At 40.4% G+C, this 18,188-nt stretch overlaps 4 protein-coding genes across 6 annotated transcripts in view; 3 read left to right on the forward strand and 1 right to left on the reverse strand.

Moving 5' to 3' along the window:
* The first annotated feature begins 469 nt into the window (after positions 1-469).
* On the forward strand, positions 470-4,392 carry LOC118419392 (alpha-N-acetylneuraminide alpha-2,8-sialyltransferase-like). The gene is made up of 4 exons (XM_035825759.1): positions 470-630; positions 1,621-2,016; positions 2,271-2,810; positions 3,594-4,392. The coding sequence occupies exons 1-4, from the start codon at positions 599-601 to the stop codon at positions 3,865-3,867; spliced, it is 1,242 nt and encodes a 413-aa protein (XP_035681652.1). The 5' UTR covers positions 470-598; the 3' UTR covers positions 3,868-4,392.
* Positions 4,393-8,541: 4,149 nt separating this feature from the next.
* Positions 8,542-9,800, forward strand: LOC118419394. The gene is made up of 3 exons (XM_035825760.1): positions 8,542-8,649; positions 9,069-9,211; positions 9,581-9,800. The coding sequence occupies exons 1-3, from the start codon at positions 8,542-8,544 to the stop codon at positions 9,798-9,800; spliced, it is 471 nt and encodes a 156-aa protein (XP_035681653.1).
* A 348-nt stretch (positions 9,801-10,148) lies between these two features.
* Positions 10,149-11,444, forward strand: LOC118419871 (CMP-N-acetylneuraminate-poly-alpha-2,8-sialyltransferase-like). Its single transcript, XM_035826525.1, has 2 exons — positions 10,149-10,753; positions 11,049-11,444. Exons 1-2 carry the CDS (start codon positions 10,230-10,232, stop codon positions 11,314-11,316), a joined length of 792 nt encoding a protein of 263 aa, XP_035682418.1. The 5' UTR covers positions 10,149-10,229; the 3' UTR covers positions 11,317-11,444.
* Positions 11,445-14,599: 3,155 nt separating this feature from the next.
* LOC118419784 (carbonic anhydrase-related protein 10-like) overlaps positions 14,600-18,188 on the reverse strand; it is a 92,182-nt gene continuing 88,593 nt past the window's right edge. For all 3 annotated transcript variants that reach the window (XM_035826378.1, XM_035826379.1, XM_035826380.1), the window contains 3 exons: positions 15,508-15,645; positions 15,016-15,058; positions 14,600-14,811 (listed from right to left, as the gene is read on the reverse strand). In XM_035826378.1, coding sequence (XP_035682271.1) covers positions 14,780-14,811; positions 15,016-15,058; positions 15,508-15,645 — 213 coding nt within the window. In that variant the 3' untranslated portion in view covers positions 14,600-14,779. The remainder of the gene's footprint in view (positions 14,812-15,015; positions 15,059-15,507; positions 15,646-18,188) is intronic.

Raw genomic sequence — 18,188 nt, forward strand, 5'->3', positions numbered from 1 at the left:
CTATAAAGTATTGTCAGTTGGTTGTGATACTTTTCACCGTGAAATAAATGACATTATTATATGTCTGGTCTAAAGAACAGAGACATCGTGTGAGTTATATATATATGTAACTTATGACAAACCAATTATCAGCGTATGATTAACTCTAGAGTGATGCGTACTTCTTGACGTTACGACAGCAGATTTTAACTACATAAACGTATAAACTTAAATTTTATTTTTGTGACATTTAAAACTACACAGTGAAGACAGTATACCAAAAGTTTACGCGTTGTAGGCAATGAGAAATGTACAAAACACCATGGGAGAGTCCTAATAGTCTCCCCCCCCCCCCCACATTTCGGATTGCTGTTTTCCAAGGCCAATCCTTCGTTTCAGTCTGACCGCACCTATAGGCAAGGTTGAATGACCTTTGCGGCACACGTTGGACCAGTTTTTTCCACACAATTATCACCATTAAAGATGGCGGCTGCGTCAAAACATGACAACGTATGTAGTCTCGCAGTCAATTCAACCTTGTCCCGAAAAGATGTGCCAATTGTGATATTAGTTTTGTGTAGATGCAGTGTGTAAAGCCCAAAAGGATAGAAGAATAACCATGAGACGCCGTTTTCAGTACCTCTCTACCAGGTGAGTTCCTTTTAATTGATTTAGTATGGGGAAGTGGGTGCGGAGACTTGTGTCTTGCAGAACTATTCTACGGCAAGCCGGAAACCGGACACATATCGTTTTCAGCCAGTATTTGGTCCTGAATTTTCAAACTATGAAAATCGTATGTTCTTTCAAGGAGATTAAACCTGTTTGGTTCTATCAGTAGATTATGAGTTGCCAGCGCCACCCATGCGTCATATATTGATGAGTGACAAGTCTAAGGTTAGGGTCACTTGGCTTGGACTACAAAGAATATATTCAGCACTTCACCAGGTGAATGTTACTAAACCATCCCAGGGCGCTTGTTTGTATCATGCTAACATAACGTTAAATCGGCTAGTGGACGTTGAGAAGGGAATAGTAGCTAGGCGAAAATTGGGACACATTGTCAAGATGACAGTTTGATTTACACTTCGCCGTTTGATGGTCTGATTTTTAAGTTTATCGTGTATAACTTGTTAAATTTGGTTCTCCTGTCGGTCATGTATTTTTTTCTATCTTCAACCATTTAACTTCGAGTCTGACCTTGGTGGCTTATTTTAACAATAAAGTAACCGATCTGCAGTACAATGACGTGGCTGAAAATACCTTGACATTTATATGTAACCAGCGTCACACAACCTCTTCTCGATGTGTCGAGGCTGACTCACCACCCACCTCCCCACCCTGCCCAGAAAGCTTGTGGTCATACTCAAAAGAACCATTTCCATTCCCAGAACTAGAAGTAGGGTTTTAGGATCATCACTATGAAAATCGGTCCAATAGGAGCTCAGGATTATCTGTTGCTATGGAAACCAGACAGTTCAATGACATTCATTCCAGTAGCAAAGTATTTATTAGTAATTTCAACGTTCTAGGCTTTGACATGGCTTCGCCAACAAGCTTCATGTTATAACTTTCCGATCTTAATCCTACATCCGCTTGGCCAGATAGGTTTGATACAACTGACAAAGCTCATTATGGTTTCAGGTTCAGACCGCTGGGATTTCGCAGGACTACCTTCAATGTGTTTCTTGCGTTGTCGATACTGGGAATAGTAATGCTCATATACGGGATTCGACTTGGGAGCGAGGACGAGACGATCGACGAGGACTACGACGCGGACTCACGTGAGATTATAAACAACACTTATAGCAGAGAGGTGGAAGAAACAGCACCAGACTCAGACGAGGCGTCATCAGAAGAGGAGTCGGAAGAATGGCACCTGAATCCTTTGCCTGCACTGAAGGCTCTGTGGAGCAAAACAGAGAGAACCGTACCGGTCATGCCTGAGTTAGACAATGCAGAAACCCAGGCCAGCCAGCCCAATCCCATCATTGAGAGAGTAGAGAAGCACTGGAACGAGGAACGTTGCCAGGCCATGCAGTAAGTCACTTTGATAGCAATATATGATACACGTATTGTTTCTCTTCACATAGATGTTTGAAATGACTGGTTATTAGGACTGTTTGAGTAAAAATATGTATATCGGAAACGATCATGAGACCCAGAATGATGTTGTCAATTTTGTACAGAGTATACTTTATGAAGAAGTTTTGTTGAGCGTTTTTGCTAGTTTGCTTGATGTTAACATGACTTTGTCCAACTGCTAACAATTGGATTTTCTATCACCTTTTAAGGAATTTAAGCCGGCGTTTTTACGACCCAAGACGCCACGTCATCCACCTTAGGGAGCTGTACAAGTTCGAGAGATACTGCAACTCCTCTACCTTCACCCTCAAGACGTCCAAAACCAAATTCTGTGACGTCGTCAGCACACCCATCCGGCAATACCGCACATGCGCGGTAGTGGGGAACGGCGGCATCCTCTTGAACAGTAGCTGCGGTGCTGAGATAGACGCACATGACTTTGTCGTCCGCTCAAACCTCCCTCCTACATTACCTTACCGACAAGACGTCGGCATCAAAACCAACTTCACAGCCGTGAATTTCGAACGCCTTATACAAGTCAGAGACCAACTGAAGTCTTCCAACCCTCGCGTGCTGGATGAAGTGTTCACCAGGTTTAGGATTTCGCCGGGCATGGTGTTCGCGTACGGACTGAGTCTGCAAGACGTAAGGAACCAGAGGAGAATGGCGGGCACCGCACGGACCGTCAGAGAGCGGGGCCTGCCTGTCACGTTTGCGTTCGCTCACCGGTCCTACATGGATGGCAAAGGGTTAGTAAACTGTCTTCTTCTACTTAGAGTCTCACATGGGGCCTATTCCGACAATATACAGTGGGAAGGTTTCCACTTTTGTGAGCGTGGCCTCTAATAAACTTTCATCCAATCAGAGAAGCCTGAATGCTTCCCTTAGGAAACACCGATTCTCTGATTAGCTGACAGATCAAACAAAAGTGGAAACCTCAGCCCGGATAAGCAAAGCCCTCCCTAGGTATGCTGTATAGGCCAAGGGCGAGGCTCTGCGTATACGTAGGAGAATGGTAAATTACATGCGATAATAAAGATTGATCGAAAGTGTGGGGGAAACACCGATGGAAATAGCTGACAAAGTAGGACCCCCCTCCCCTCAACGGATCCAAGGATTCAAAAGTGCCAGTTCTTTTCTTTTATTAATCCTACTCCTTTAGATAATTCTCTACTAATGATTGCCTTCTGTTCCAGTTATCTTCATACTTCTTCAATTTCTCTTTAATTATACACACTCTTCATATTGACGCCAAATATTACAAACAAGTGTGTTGTCTACTTCTAGGAAAGGGGTTTTGATGTATTATTGATATTGTATGCCCTGTGCCCATGTAGTATGTGGTACTTGCTGTCTCGTAAACAGAACCACCTGCCCTCCACCTGTTTGAACGTGGTGGGGCTGTAGGTGTTCTGATGTAACGTTACGTATGTTCTGTGTCCGTGTGGCTAGGTGTTCTGATGTGCGTATGTTTTGTGTCCATGAAACTAGGTGTTTTGATGTACATGTATGTATGTTCTGTGTCCGTGTAGGATGTGGTACCTGCTGTCTGGCAAACAGAACCACCTCCCCTCCACCGGTCTGAACCTGGTGGGTCTGGCCTGGTCCTTCTGCGACAGGATCTCCCTCTACGGCTACTTCCCCTTCGACTCGGACATACAGGGCAACAAGCTGCCTTACCACTACTACGACCAGAAGCTGGCGGAGGGATCGCACAACATGGCCAACGAGTTCATCATCTACAGAAGACTTCACGATCTTGGGATCATCAGGCATGTCTTCGGCCGCTGTGAAGCTAATCCTTAGGCCATGTTGCTTTGATTATATGAATGACATGATCAATTGTTCGGTATACTACATTCTGTGCGTTCAGTTATTTGTTCAACCTTCCTGGCCACTTAGATTTCATATTTAAGACAACTTTTTAATCAAATCGACATGGCCTTTAGAGCTCATCTCCTGCAAATAAGACCGTCTTTAATTGCTGTGCACTAAAGACTGTCTCTAAATTTATAGTGCCATGCGAGAATGTTAGTATGATGTGATAATTCCCACATTGCAAATGTATAACATTAAGGGAAGTACAGAAGAAAGTGCCTGAGTAGTGTTATTATGAATATACAAATAGAACTTTTTAGAGTTTTCAGTTTCCTAGCTCTATTAATCATGTGGTACAAGTTGCCATACCTAAAGTTGTGGTTAAAAGTAACCGCACGCAACGCTAAGGGCACAACCCGCAGTACGTGCAAATACGTGCTGTCTACGTGCCAAAACGTGGGCAATCTTTTGGGATCCGTAAGTGGTAAGTACCGTCTCCGTACGAACTCGTAGGGAATCCGACGGATTTGGAACACGCAGACACGCCGTAGAACTTAACGTGCAGGCAAAACTTTGTGTACCGTGCGTTGACGTACTCCCTCCCTGCTCTTGCCAGTCGTTCCCCATGTTTTCAGAAATACGCGGCTGACGTGGCCTCCCAAAAAAAAAACGTACGGACAAATTGCACGTACCGCGAGTTGTGCCCTTAGCTTAACCAAACACTGTATCTTATAAACCTGCTGTGCAATAAAGTTATTATTATTCATATCATCATGTGTATCAGAAATATATGAAATAAATGGAATCAAAGTCTGTAAAATGTTGTTGAACAAAGCTTAATTATTATATCGTTTGATTTAAAAGTCTACAACCAATACATAATTCGCCATGTAACGTTATGATAAGCTTAAGAGCGTGGTATGAAGTCTATCGAATAGTAATGTGGTGCTAAAAGTGCTGTTCTTGAAATATTGCATGTCTATAAAAAATTTTTAATGACTTATAACTTATTGGTTCCTGCAAACATGATAATGGCATCGATGATATCATCACCGTTTACATGTGTCTTTCGCGTTATGCATGGACAACATTTGTCATAATTCCAGTTAGTGCATATTGCCATTTTGCACTGTTTTTCAAAGCGTGTTTATCACACGTTTTTCCTGTAATGCTTTATTTTTTTTAAAACTTGATCTGGCAGTGCGACGCAAAAATAAAGTTGTATCTAGTATCCATTATTTTCATTCTTTTTTTGTGTGACTATATCTATCAATCCACTCATCCATTTGCAGGTAGCTAGCGAAACCACCCCCTCACTGCACTTGCGTCAGGCTAGCGTCACTGCGGGGGTCGTTCACTGCGTCACTGTTTTGTTATTTTTTCCGATTTTTATTTTTAATTCAGATATTGCGTAATACGTAAAAGTACGACTTACAAGACAACAAAATACACAAAAAGTAAGAAAATTAATAAATATTCGTTCTTTATCCATGAAATTCATTGAGTATCTCTGGAACCCCGCAGTGGTGCAAGCGTGACGCAAGTGCAGTGAGATTGCACCTTTACGTAGACCAATGGGGGTAGATAGAACTCCTTGCACAGAACTTGGTCATGAAAGATTGAAAGGGATTCAGCCATTTCATGGAATTCAGCAGTACAGAAGGGTGAACGAACACAGAGTTTTATCACAAATAAGGATACTTAAGCAATAGGGCTCAATCATTGAATGGAACCTCATTGACGTGAGGTACGGTTTACAGACTAAGTTATTCCCGAACCAAGGTCATTTCGGTCAAAGGTCAAGGTACGTAGTTTTCAGATTTATTCCCTGAAGGTCACTTCGGTAATCAAAGGCCGAAGTAGTGCGTGGTCGGTTGTTTGCCACAGTGTCTAGGTTGCGATATCGGAAGGAAGGCGGAACCCATTTCGTTCCTTCCATCGCCTTTTACCTTCCCAACCGAAGTCAGGTGCACTTTATACACTTGGGTGGAGTGAGGGAAGTAGTGTGAATTCTGTATCTGTATCTGTATCCATATATTTTGAGCTGGTATTAGATATTCATCAGTCGGAACGTCCACCAATTTATTGGTCATTTTGTACATCATGCAATTTGCTCTACGACACAGCGTCTAGCCAGTATTGTAAGGAATATAGTCAAACAGCATATTGAATGGTTGTATAGAAAGACGTAGAGACATGAGACCAACGACCTCTCGACCTCGTGTCCGCTAGCCTTGGCACTTGCTCATTCGACGCGATAGGTCACGTTGACATAGCGTTTACCACAATGTGGAAGAATTCCAAACCTCAGCTGTCTAAAAGTATGAATCACGGCATAAATTCAGTGCACGCCCTTTTCATGCCCAATTACACAGATACGTGTACGTGTTTTTCAAGCATGCAGCCTTTCTCAGTCATAATTCTATGCTATTTACAAGTAGTTTCGTCTTATGTCTCTATGTCTTTCCAAACTACTATTCTAAATACTGTTTGAATTAGGGCCTGAAAGGCTAAAATTGGGTTTAAACCTCGTTCATTCCTGATCCGGGTTCTTCAGAAACCCGCCTAGACCCTCTCGCTTGTCTCCACCAGGCCTTCCTATGAGGGTATACGTACAAGGATAGTAGAATTCGGCAAAAAAATCTGGAAATTGGCCAGCGGAGTCATGATCAGTCCACGCATAGGTTCATGTTTCTCCTTCGCGGCCGGCCAACTCCTCTGGTAGCTTAACTCCGCTGGCAAACCATTCTCTATATAATAGCCAGCGTAGTCAGTCGGAGAGACTCAAACCTTCACAAACTGACCTCCATTATGTTCTCCCGTAAAAGACTATCAAATATTCAATTATTCATAGCAGATACAAAATTATTTAGTCAACAGGTCACCAAAAGGGATCAATCAACAAAGAAGGCCCCACCTAGGCTTTCTTTAAGCCATTTTAACGTCTTTTTGTAGTCTCATACTATAAAATGGTTGTTGTACACGTTTCACATGCCCTCGGGCTAGGTACCACAAGGTTGACGGACGAGTACGTGCGACACAACCTACGTGAGGTGAGAGGTTATACTGACGGAGTGCTGTCATTGTCCTGTCGTACTCTCACGGAATCCACTGATGAATTAACGTCTTGAATCAGAGCCCCAGGGGACTCGTGCATGTCGCGGTGATTCTGTGTCGTCCCGCCATCCATGGAGTGATATCTAAGTGAAGGTATGCTGTTTGTCCCTCTCTCTCCCTCCCTGTCTCTCTATCTAACTATCTATCTATCTCTCATTATATCAGTTCAAAGCTACCTTCGCCAAGGAGGTTATTTTTTTTCGATGCCGCTTGTACTTGTGCCGTGCGGCTGTATGTATGTACGTATGTAGACGACATAACTCGAGAAATGTGTTTTTTTACGTGGGTAGGCCGGGCGCTACTGAAAAGAAAGGACAAGTTTGATAATGGGCCCCTTCCTTGTGAAATTAGAAGATCTTGTTGTGATGAAACTTCCCTACAATACTGTTGTACACGTGAACCATAGCCTATCTATCTTGTTGTGTTGTGTTGTGTTGTGCTGTGTTGTGTTGTTGGATGGTATTGATAAATGTGGTCTCGGAGATGTAGTGCTTAACGGTTATTAGTACTGCCACGCTGTTTGTTTTGTGTTTGTTATGAACACTTACGTTATTAGAAGGGCGTGAACCAAGAATACTCACCAACTGACCCGGAAATCTATACTGTCAAAGAAATAATTGATACGTGGCAGCGGTACAAAAGAGCCCTCTTCTAATATTTCCTTACGAACCAAGAGACAATGTCTACTCTGAAAAGATTCACTCATGGGTAGGTATTGGATTAGCCCTAATCCAACGGGAAGGGTGTGACAATTGTATTACATGAGAAAGTACATGTACATGTACATGTAGAAAGTATTGCTGCATCATAAGGACATTGTAACATTAGAAAGTGTAACACTTTTGCTGCTGAAGACATGCGAATAGTTTACAAATTATGTTGCAATATACACAAGGCTAGTAGAATGTGTGACAATTGTACTGCATAAAGCATACAGAAAGTCGAGAAATATTGAATAAGACATGTAAATAGCGTGACTTCTGAAGTTAGTAGTCCCACTATCTGTCTAATTAGACATGTAACTTTACAAAGTACAGTTGTGTACATTGTACATATCTGGTTTACAGTGATAATTGGATATGTATGGAAGAATGAAATAAACGTAATTTATCATAGTATTGGCAACATCTGAACACCTGTTTTACCCACACTGTCATCATTACCACGTTCCGTCACTTTGGGCCGAGGAACAGCCATTGTTCATTGTGCCGTAATTATCCGCTATTGTCTAAGTACTAGTAATCTTTATAGCTGGTAATCTCTGCAGTCTCTAGGGTACGATTTACACGTGCCGCAGGTGTGTATGTTAAACGAACACTGTCCTAGGTCACTGTCCTAGGACAAACGACGTACGTCGTTCAAATTGCCTCGTGTAAATTGGGCCTAGATCGAATAGGGATAGTAAATCTTATTTAATATGTAAAGCTAGTAAAATTGTTAACGAAAAGTCAGTCCCGTCAGTCTTGTACTAAAACAATATTTTGTGAAAATTTAAATTTTTTTCCAGATTTTATGGAGACTGATCTAAATAACTAAACCATCTCCATGGGTCTGAGGAGCGTACAGAGAAAGCGTCATATCATCAACATTGGAACCTCGACGTCCACAAGATGGGTCCGCCGCACCATGCGGACCATGCGACAATTCTTAAAGGTGAGTTTTCTGATATCTATTTAGTTTCTTTGTCTTTCATTTTTATTTGTATGTATGTTATGGATCAGCGGTGGCGTACAACTACTGCATGAATTTCTCATATCACATTACTCTCCAAGCAGAGGTTGATGGGGAAATCGTGACCTTTTCCTTATATATATGCCTCTTTTTCTATCAACCTCCCCACCAACTTGATGAAGCGTAAAGCTTTCGTGAATTCAACGTAAAGCGTAGTCAGCCATCCCGAATTTAGCGTAAAGCGTTGTCAAGACCCCCCATGCAGACCCTCCTTGGAGGATGATCGAAAAAGTGCGATAGATATTGAGATCGGGCTGGGGTCTGGTATCCAGGCTAATGTATCGTTATTTCAAAGGTTTTAAGCTAATTGAAAGTATCAATCCTCGTGTTGGTTCCTCTAGACGCGGTGGTCTCCAGGGATCAGACTCTTTGCCAAGATCGCCATGGTGTACGGCGTCTCGGTGTCACTAGTGGTACTCTCCATGCTATACTACTACCAGGCGCTGGACTTCAACTCCAACCTCAAGTACAGCGTGTCTATCGGGTGAGAAAATTCAGACGATAGCATGCAGCTAAAAATGTTGTTTGTCTGTTTGAAAATTTCACACATACATATCTAAAGACAAACTAAAGAACACTCTCAGTGAACTGAAGGATTTCGAACATGATAAGGGAGAACAAAAGACAAGACGTAACACAACGTTAATCATGATATGTCTAGCCTGACATACGATTATCAAGTAGAATATGCTTCTTGTGTTGGTTGACATTGTAAATATTTCATGTCTCTGTCAACTGTCTTTTTGTTGCGACCTGTACTTAACCCAGTGGGCATATATGAACAATAAAGGTTTTCATTCATTCATTTATTATAGATCATCAAATTCAATGAATGACTATCTCTTTGCCATAGCACTGAACTCCGCCAGAGGGCGCTGTTGAGCAGCCAAGACACGTGGAACAGAAGTCTGGAAAGCCTGACGAGGCTGTGGGACGAAAGCCTGGAGGGCCTGCCCAGGATTGAAATTAAGATCAGCAAAAGGTGGCGCTGGCCCTTCTCTTCTTCAAGTAACCCCTTCATGTCGAGAATAGAGCCGCATTTCAACATGACACGGATATACGCCATCCAGTGAGTTTTACTATAATGTTTTAGAATGTAATGCTTGAATGAAGTGCAATTTAGTAGTTAGAGCTTTTATGGATGACAAAAAGTGTAACACACAACGTTTAACTTTAAAACACAATGGAATCAACTACGTGCATGTATATCATATGATGAAGGGTACTTTCGTTTTGAGAAATAAACGCACACTGATTGTACGTGTGTGTGTGTTTCTGCCTGTTGGCGTATGTGCGCGTGTTTACGTGCTTGTGTGTGTAGGTATGTTCGGGCGAGCGTGCGTGCGTGCGTATGTGTGTGTGTGTGTGTGTGTGTGTGTGTGTGTGTGTGTGTGTGTGTGTGTGTGTGTGTGTGTGTGTGTGTGTGTGTGTGTGTGTGAAATCATCAAATAACTTACTTTTTCTTCTTCAACAGGCAAATCAGCAGGAAGTATTTCAACCCGATGAGACATGTCATTGACTACAGGGACTTGGACGCGTTCAGAAGGGATTGTAACATCAAATCTTTTACCATGAAAAACTCCTCGGGGGAAAATCGCAAAACCTGTGACGTAGTGCACACTCCCATCAAACACTACCGGACATGCGCAGTGGTGGGCAGCGGAGGGATACTTCTCAACAGCAGCTGTGGTGCGGAAATAGACGCGCACGACTTCGTCATCCGGTCCAACTTGCCGCCAACAATTCCATTTCAGAAAGATGTCGGAAGAAAGACAAACTTTACCGCAGTGAACCATGCAAGACTACTGGCCGTCCGTAGAGCGCTGAAAGCCAGAAACCCGGCCATACGGGCCGCCATGTTGGCCCGGTTGAGCTCGTCCCCAGGAATGGTGTTCGGTTACTCGTTGACCTTGGCAGACAATAAGAGAAACAGAAGATACCTACAGTCTGTGTACATGATAACAAAGGAAAATAAAGTCCCTGTGATTACTGCATTCTCCCATCAGTCCTACATGTCGTCTAAAGGGTAAGATAACGTCACTTCTTTGTGGTTTTGAGAAAGTTAACGGAAGCTTCGGAATCAGTCCTGTGCCTGCCTGGGTAAACCCAAATTCGCGAAGACGGTATATCGTTGTTATGGTACATGATAACGTTACAACTAAGATCTTGAAGTTTAGAAATGCGTGATATATTCGCCTTACACTTTAGCACTGAATTACATGTGGAAGGTTCTAGTACGTTGTAAACGTATAAATATGTAATGCTAATTCAAGAACAAACCTTTCGTTCACAGTTTTGTTTTGGATGTCTTTTTCCTCCAGACTGTGGTCCAAAATGGGAGGTAGAAGATGGACGCTTCCGTCCACCGGTCTAAATGTGTTCGGTCTCGCCTCGACGTTCTGTGACCGGATCTCCATGTACGGCTACTTCCCGTTCCCAGACGTTCATGGGAGACCCATCCCCTACCATTACTTCGATAGAGTAAGACCGCATTCAGCGCACAAGATGAAAGGGGAATTTGACATGTTTCAGAAGCTCCATCGGCAGGGTGTACTCAGGCATGTTGTGGACAAGTGTGATCGTTCGTAATGAGTCAAGTACTTAGAAGGCTGACAGAAGAAGGAACAGAAGTGTAGGGTGACAAGGTGCGCTTGTCTTGACTGAAAAAGTAAGCCGTAACGACGGCACATTTCACTACCATATTGTCCTGGTTACTTGAAAAAGAAACACGTCAACATGCCTATCTTATAATTATTAGGTCCAATATCTCTAAAATTACCGATAGAGAATTCCAGACAATAACAAAACACATGTAACTGAAAATTAACAGAGGCATTATCCATTTCAGGAAAATAATATTCAGATGTACGTTAAATGTTTACCTCACCTTTCTCTCACCTCACTCTTGCGAGCCATTTCTTTCATACTTGCAGTACCAATTGTACTTGATAAGTGTCGCTGTGATACGGTCGCCAGTGTCAGTCTCAATTCGTTCGAGGATGTATGTCCCGCACTTTTGCGCAATGAACCATTGATATGTTGTGGACTTTTAGCTTTTATATTGTGGCAGATTTAATTGTTTAGACAACCATGAAGATTATCATCTTATACATGTGTAAAAAAAACATCTAGATACTGGACGTTTGATATACGATCTACCAATAAAAACTCAATGAAGATTCGAATTCTGTTGTAAAAAGTCTGCCTTTTTAATAGATGCTTGTGTACAAAAGCACATCAGGAACAGAAAAATGCAGCCGGGCACAAATTCCTCATGTTAAAACAGCAGCTAATAGCTAACATTCTGCAACATACAGCCTTCTCAACGTCAACAACGTAGACTTAAACACAGTTCTATGATTTACACATTCAAGTCTTGCCACTACATATATTGTGTATGTACATGAGGCACTGGGTACAGATCAAAAAAGCTTTAAGTACAAGAGCTCTGTCCACTAATTATAATTTGTAACACAATCTTTCTTTAGTATTTGATATAATACACAATATTCCATCTTTGAACAGCCAGCATATGAAACTGCAGGCTTCATCAATATCCTATCCACATGCCATACTTTACACAGAGAGATAACTAGATGGTGAAATGTCTGCTATGTATACATGAGATTTGCATTTGCATCATTTGGTCAAATGTTGAAATTTGGACTATCTTACATTTTTACTACCTCTTTATAGATCGAACTCTACTCTGGGACATCCAAACATCTACAGACTATGAGGTTTCTATTGTCAGTGACATTCAGAGAAGAGTAGAAAAGTTATTTTGCCTTTCATTTTCATGAGCTTCAAGTTGTAAGAAAGGCTATCGCAACTTTCTTTCCATGGGATTACATAATCTATAGTTCATAATGTCCTTTACATTTGTGCCAAGGTCACCCATACACATTCTGTAACAAAACATACTAGACTTATTAATTAAACTTGAACCCAGTAATTGAAAATCTTCTGTGTCCAACAAATACATTTAAGCAACAAACATTTGCATGAATGATTAATTATCTGGTGACACAAAACTAACGTTCAAGCACTTTCCAAACTATTGCATAAAAGTTGAATCAGAGTGTAAAACACAGGCTACCATAAGAAAAAGCAACAAATGGTAAAATAGGCTGTACCACACTACTTTGAAATTGGGGGTGTCTGTCAATAATTCTGCAGTACCTGAAAATACTGCTACAGTACCTCATACTTCATTAGGAACCTCGATAACTGAAATTGAAACAAATTCATCACAAGGATCTGGAGTTATAGGTGTGAACCGTTGACACAAACAGAAACAGTATACCAATGCTGGAGGTGAACTTTTTTTCTGGGGGTAATGATAATTAACAGTGTACAAAATGTAGCTCATGCCAAGAAAGTGCTTGAAACCAACTGGTACCAGAACGTGCAAGTATGACAATCACTTAAGTAATTATTTAATGCAACTATTGTAACATTATATGTAGTATTTTACAGTACATGTTTACATTGAGTCTTATTCACATTTAATTCTTTGCCAGATAACTTGGAATGTTGTGATGCGACAACGTTATCAACAGTTAGCAGGAATGCAAAGATGACTGCCTCATCACCAACAAATGATGTCAAAGCAGCTGCAACTGCATTACATAGCTTCTTATCTAACTATGAACAATAGCTGCATGTGAACACGCATATCAGCAATGATTTAAGAATCCTGGTTCAAAAACTTGTCTTGACACAGTTTTGAAGGAGGTATTAACATTTCTTCAAAGTCATTGTGATTCAAATCAGATCTAACAGATTTCAATTTAGAAGATAAGGTTGAAATGGGCCTACATGTATAACCTGAATAAATCATACCCCATGCAGATTGATAATCAGAACTTACATCACGATGGTTCATTCAGTAGTCATCCTTAAGATTAAGACTTATTCCAGTCTGCTTCAAATCGTTGCATTTTGTCTGTGTGCAGTATCAACTTGCTTAATGTCATCACTCAAGAACAAGATAACATTAGGGTCAATGAACAAAATTCTAAAGGTTCATAAAGCATGTCATTTACTGACAGAGCCATTGGGCACATAATTAGGGCGCAACAGATTATCTAATGCCCTTGTAACCCCCACAATGACTTACAATTAGCACCTGTTGGAACCTGAAGGGGAGTTAAGAAGAGTCTGTAATATATAATCAGTGAGGACAACACAAACATGTACAGTGTGTGGTCAAGTCCAGTCTTCTAATATGTGAAAATGCCATTCTTATTGTGCATAGTCATAAAAAATGCAATTTGCCTCCTGCAACAGTCATACTTTTTGCTCCATTTTCAACTCAGATTCCACTCTTTTTAACAATCAGAGTCAAGCATCAGTAACTGTCTGCGTATTTTCACTAGCTTTGATAAGAATGGAATCTATGAGACAGATTATTTTCCCACATTCTGTAGATAAAGATTATAATTTCATAATATAATACCATGTATCACTTGCAATCTTGCCTTTCTTTTCTTTTAGTAAGCACAATGTTTGCTATGTCTGATATTAGGAAAAAATATACATTTGCTATTTGTCAAGGTTTCAAACATATATGTAGGCATTCACCACACACAAGTATTAATCTTTTTCCAGTATAGAGGTACAACCCTACAAGATCAGACTACACACAACTATTCCATTGACTGGTTCTCCAACCCTTTCACGTCTGTTACAGAATAGAAAAGATAAAACTAAAAGAAATAAGAACAACTTACATCAGAAGCTATGTATGATTGCGATTATGCTTTCCATTTTTGATTCTTCTTAAATTGCAGCAACTATTGAAAATGCAAGAACCAGACAGTGGAATTGCTATGGCTAAAAGAGCATTTTTAGTACAATTTTCCTTGTGACTTTTCATGTATGTCCATACGTAGAAATTTTGTATTTTCATATCTAGGAGTATTTTTCTCTCATTTGTTGGGAGGACACACTCAGGGAAGGGGGGGTTGTTCTGTACAGGAGGATTGGATTGTGGGATTGCATTTCAAATGTGGTGTTGGGATGATAACAGTTGTCGGCTGCTCCGACTTCACGACGTAGGTTTCACCAGCCAACTGTTCGCTGAAATCGATAAAAGTCAAGTTTAACAAACTGAACTCTTTTAGCATATCATACAATATAAAGACAGGAAATTTTAATAACATGTTTTCAATGGATATATTGCATTACTGTTGGTACACTTTTTTTAGATGCACCATAGCATCAAATCCAGCATAAGTCATTAACTTAAAAACTGAAAACTGATTGCTTTATGTGATTACTTACTTTGGTATGCCTTTTTGCTCTTCATAGTTGGACATGGTTTCCCCTGACATGTGCAGATAAAAAGATAAAGATTGCATTACTGTAACATCATATTACCTCATAATCAGAGGAACTGGAATCAGGCAATTGCAGACAATTGCAAATTTAAGTTCTTATTTGTGTAATTGAATAGTGGGAAGCTCTATAATAATAATAATCTATCTAAGGATAATTACCTGCATGCCCAAATCATTTGTCATTTCTTTTCATTCATCTTGTTACAAAGTTCCCAGCAAAAATTCTAAACCAAGATACTAGTGGGCATATTCATTTAAAGAAAACTATGTAACCTCTTGCTACCAGCCACCCAAAAATGAAGATAATAATACGTCCAGGACAAAGGAAGCAAAATTCACATCCCAAATACCTTTATCACAATGCACATAGACTACTCCATCAAGAAAATGAACACAATCCGTCATTCACACAACCACACAGTATCCATAGTGTTACCATTTTATCCTTAGTGGTGAAGTTGATGTTGGTGCGGATAGTCCTGGAGTTCAGGTTACTCGTAGGCCTGAAGTTGTCTGCCAGGGGAGTCTCTTTCTGACCCATTGTGTTCTGCCATAAATTACGCAGCTGGTTCATCTGTGGATGGAACAGAAAAAAGTGTTGAAAACGTTTTGTCTGGCAATACATTAAAAAAAAAATTGGGTGCTGGAGAAGTCTGACATTGAGCACAAACATAAATGTTGCAATGATAAGTGTGTGTCAGAAGGACAGTCATTGGTGAACATCTTACTATGTAATAGGATGTTAGTCTAGCAAAACAATTGCACAGGCCTCCAATGGTAAGAATATTTCAAACAAATGTCTTTGCCCTAACACCATGAGCCAGCCAATCAATGATGCCTTAGACCGTAAGCAGCATGGAAAAGAAACCCCTGATTTGAGAAATGGACTCTGCCTAACTATCAGGCTGAACCTGAGACTGCTCTCAATTCCAAATTACAACATTGGATTGTAAAAACTTCCAATATTGTACAGTCCTGTTCATTGTAAGTGTAGGAGTGAGGAGTAGTTGTTTGACACCTCTGCTACAGCGCACCCCATCATCTGTTGTCTGCCACTGTTCTATCAAAGAACCCATTGATTTTGCGAGTCGAGGTCACATCGATTACTGGGTTTTCACACGATTGTTGTGCTAATCCAGCTTCAAGCCCAAGTGGCCAGTGAGTCGATGATGGAGGGTTGTTAAAGTCTCTGTGTGGCACTTAATCTGAGTTTGCCTGTGTCATAAGGGCCCATGAATACCCACACCTGAATTTCCAATACTAACGCATCAGCAAAATTCTTTCCTGCTTAGTCAATTTGCCTGAAAGTTTCCAAATAACAGTAAGCTCTCCAAGCTCCTTTCTCCCAAAAACCCTCATCTTCTATGATGTTGTCAAACAGTGTGAGACTAACATCAGAAAACAAGCAACACACTGATACATTTGTACATGAGATATTCAGACTCTTAACTGATTAAGTAATGATTCTGCAAATTATGATCAACTACAAACTAGTAAACTGATTAGGTAATGATTCTGCTAATTATTATCGACTACAAACTGTAAGTATTTGCTTGTACACAAAGATGATGTATGCATGCCAATTGGAAGCACCACACAAAACATGGAAATTGCCCCTTAAGATCTTTGAGTTAGATGCTGCATTTTTCAAAAATGCCTCTAAGAACCTTTAAAACTCAAACTTTCTCTTTCTGCAACATGTAATGATGTTACATGGCTCTCACATCATCATCTCTAATCTAACAGCTGTAACTAAGAGAGATAAATAGGCAGAACAGCATGAAATTGTTGGGTAGCCTCTTACAGGTAATTTTTGGCTATGATACCCTCCTCTTTTCCCTGAAACACCTATTGGTACCATTTGGTTAAGAAGAATTGATAATTGTCCTTGGGATCATCCAAAAACCTTTCCAGAGCTGCGATTTAAGTCAAGACAGAGATCGATAGATGTGTGCCAAAAACGGAGAAGGTTCTTGTCTCCAAGGCGAGAGGATCAAACCTGCTGCCAAGATGGCTGCACCTGGGCAATTATGTCTGATTGTGGTGACCTGAAATAACACAGACTGGCAGCAACCACAAACCCCTGCAGCTTAACCCTCAAGACTGTAAACCCTCATTCTTACTTCAAGCTCTGTTTTAAAAGAAATGTTAAGCATTCTGGCCCACAAATCAAAACACATTTTTGTACACTTTAGGAAATGCTAATAGATATACTGCGAGAAATCTTCAGTATCAATTTGCAATATCTGATGCTTGCTTATGTACAAAAAAAACAAGTACCCCTAGCAATTGAATTTTTTAAAACTTTGAATCATGCAATTATGGGAGCATTAAAACCAAATCTCTTGACATAAGACTGATTGCAAATAAACATTTCCCAACAAGAATATGTAAAGTGTATCATTTTATTTTTCAATCATTATTTTTATGGAAGTTCTCTCTGTAGGTCTCTCATTAGAACAACAATCCCTGATCCACTGCTGCCGACACTCGTCTAAGTCAGACATTCACCTTGAAATGCCCTTGATGTTGTAATTGGAACATTCCCCTCTCATGTGCCGGATAAGGTTGATATTTGTTTCCCATACAAAATCATCATCACTCTTTACAACTCAAGAGGGAGCTGTAAGGAAATTCCATGAAGTCAAATCGGAAAACGTACCATCGGAAAACCTGTTAAACTACACTCAACTTTTACTGTACTTCCGATAACAGAAAATGATCGAGCAGCTCAAGATTAGGTTATGGGAGGGCATTTCCGATAACGATAAAATGTATCTGACTTCTTATTTTCTTTCATTTGTCTTACAATCATAGAAAGTTAATACACTTGTATATAAGACGTCTTTGTAATTTGCTATGTTGCTTTTGCTTAGGATTATTCATCAGAACATTTAGTATTTGATGAATTGAAGGAAACACAGTCCTTAATTCACATAATGTAAAATTCTGGAGACTTCCAACCTTTTATATACATGTACATGTACCATCCCAGTCCATAGCTTGATCTGTCTTACAATGCACATGTACATGTATTGTATTCTCCTAGATCTTTGGACAAATGTTATATTTTACATGGAATAAGCTAGCGACCTACGATGTCAGATCCGTTATCGA

Source organism: Branchiostoma floridae, chromosome 7 (genome assembly GCF_000003815.2).
Source record: "Branchiostoma floridae strain S238N-H82 chromosome 7, Bfl_VNyyK, whole genome shotgun sequence".
Taxonomy (NCBI): domain Eukaryota; kingdom Metazoa; phylum Chordata; class Leptocardii; order Amphioxiformes; family Branchiostomatidae; genus Branchiostoma; species Branchiostoma floridae.

Bases quoted from the DNA above. Each gene is read 5' to 3' on its own strand.
- LOC118419392 (XM_035825759.1), top strand. From the start codon at position 599: ATGAGACGCCGTTTTCAGTACCTCTCTACCAG. The intron at 631-1,620 runs GTGAGTTCCTTT...TTATGGTTTCAG, and splicing joins TTTCAGTACCTCTCTACCAG to GTTCAGACCGCTGGGATTTC. The intron at 2,017-2,270 runs GTAAGTCACTTT...TCACCTTTTAAG, and splicing joins GAACGTTGCCAGGCCATGCA to GAATTTAAGCCGGCGTTTTT.
- LOC118419871 (XM_035826525.1), top strand. From the start codon at position 10,230: ATGAGACATGTCATTGACTACAGGGACTTGGACGCGTTCAGAAGGGAT. The intron at 10,754-11,048 runs GTAAGATAACGT...TTTTTCCTCCAG, and splicing joins TCCTACATGTCGTCTAAAGG to ACTGTGGTCCAAAATGGGAG.
- LOC118419394 (XM_035825760.1), top strand. From the start codon at position 8,542: ATGGGTCTGAGGAGCGTACAGAGAAAGCGTCATATCATCAACATTGGA. The intron at 8,650-9,068 runs GTGAGTTTTCTG...TGGTTCCTCTAG, and splicing joins CCATGCGACAATTCTTAAAG to ACGCGGTGGTCTCCAGGGAT. The intron at 9,212-9,580 runs GTGAGAAAATTC...TCTTTGCCATAG, and splicing joins AAGTACAGCGTGTCTATCGG to CACTGAACTCCGCCAGAGGG.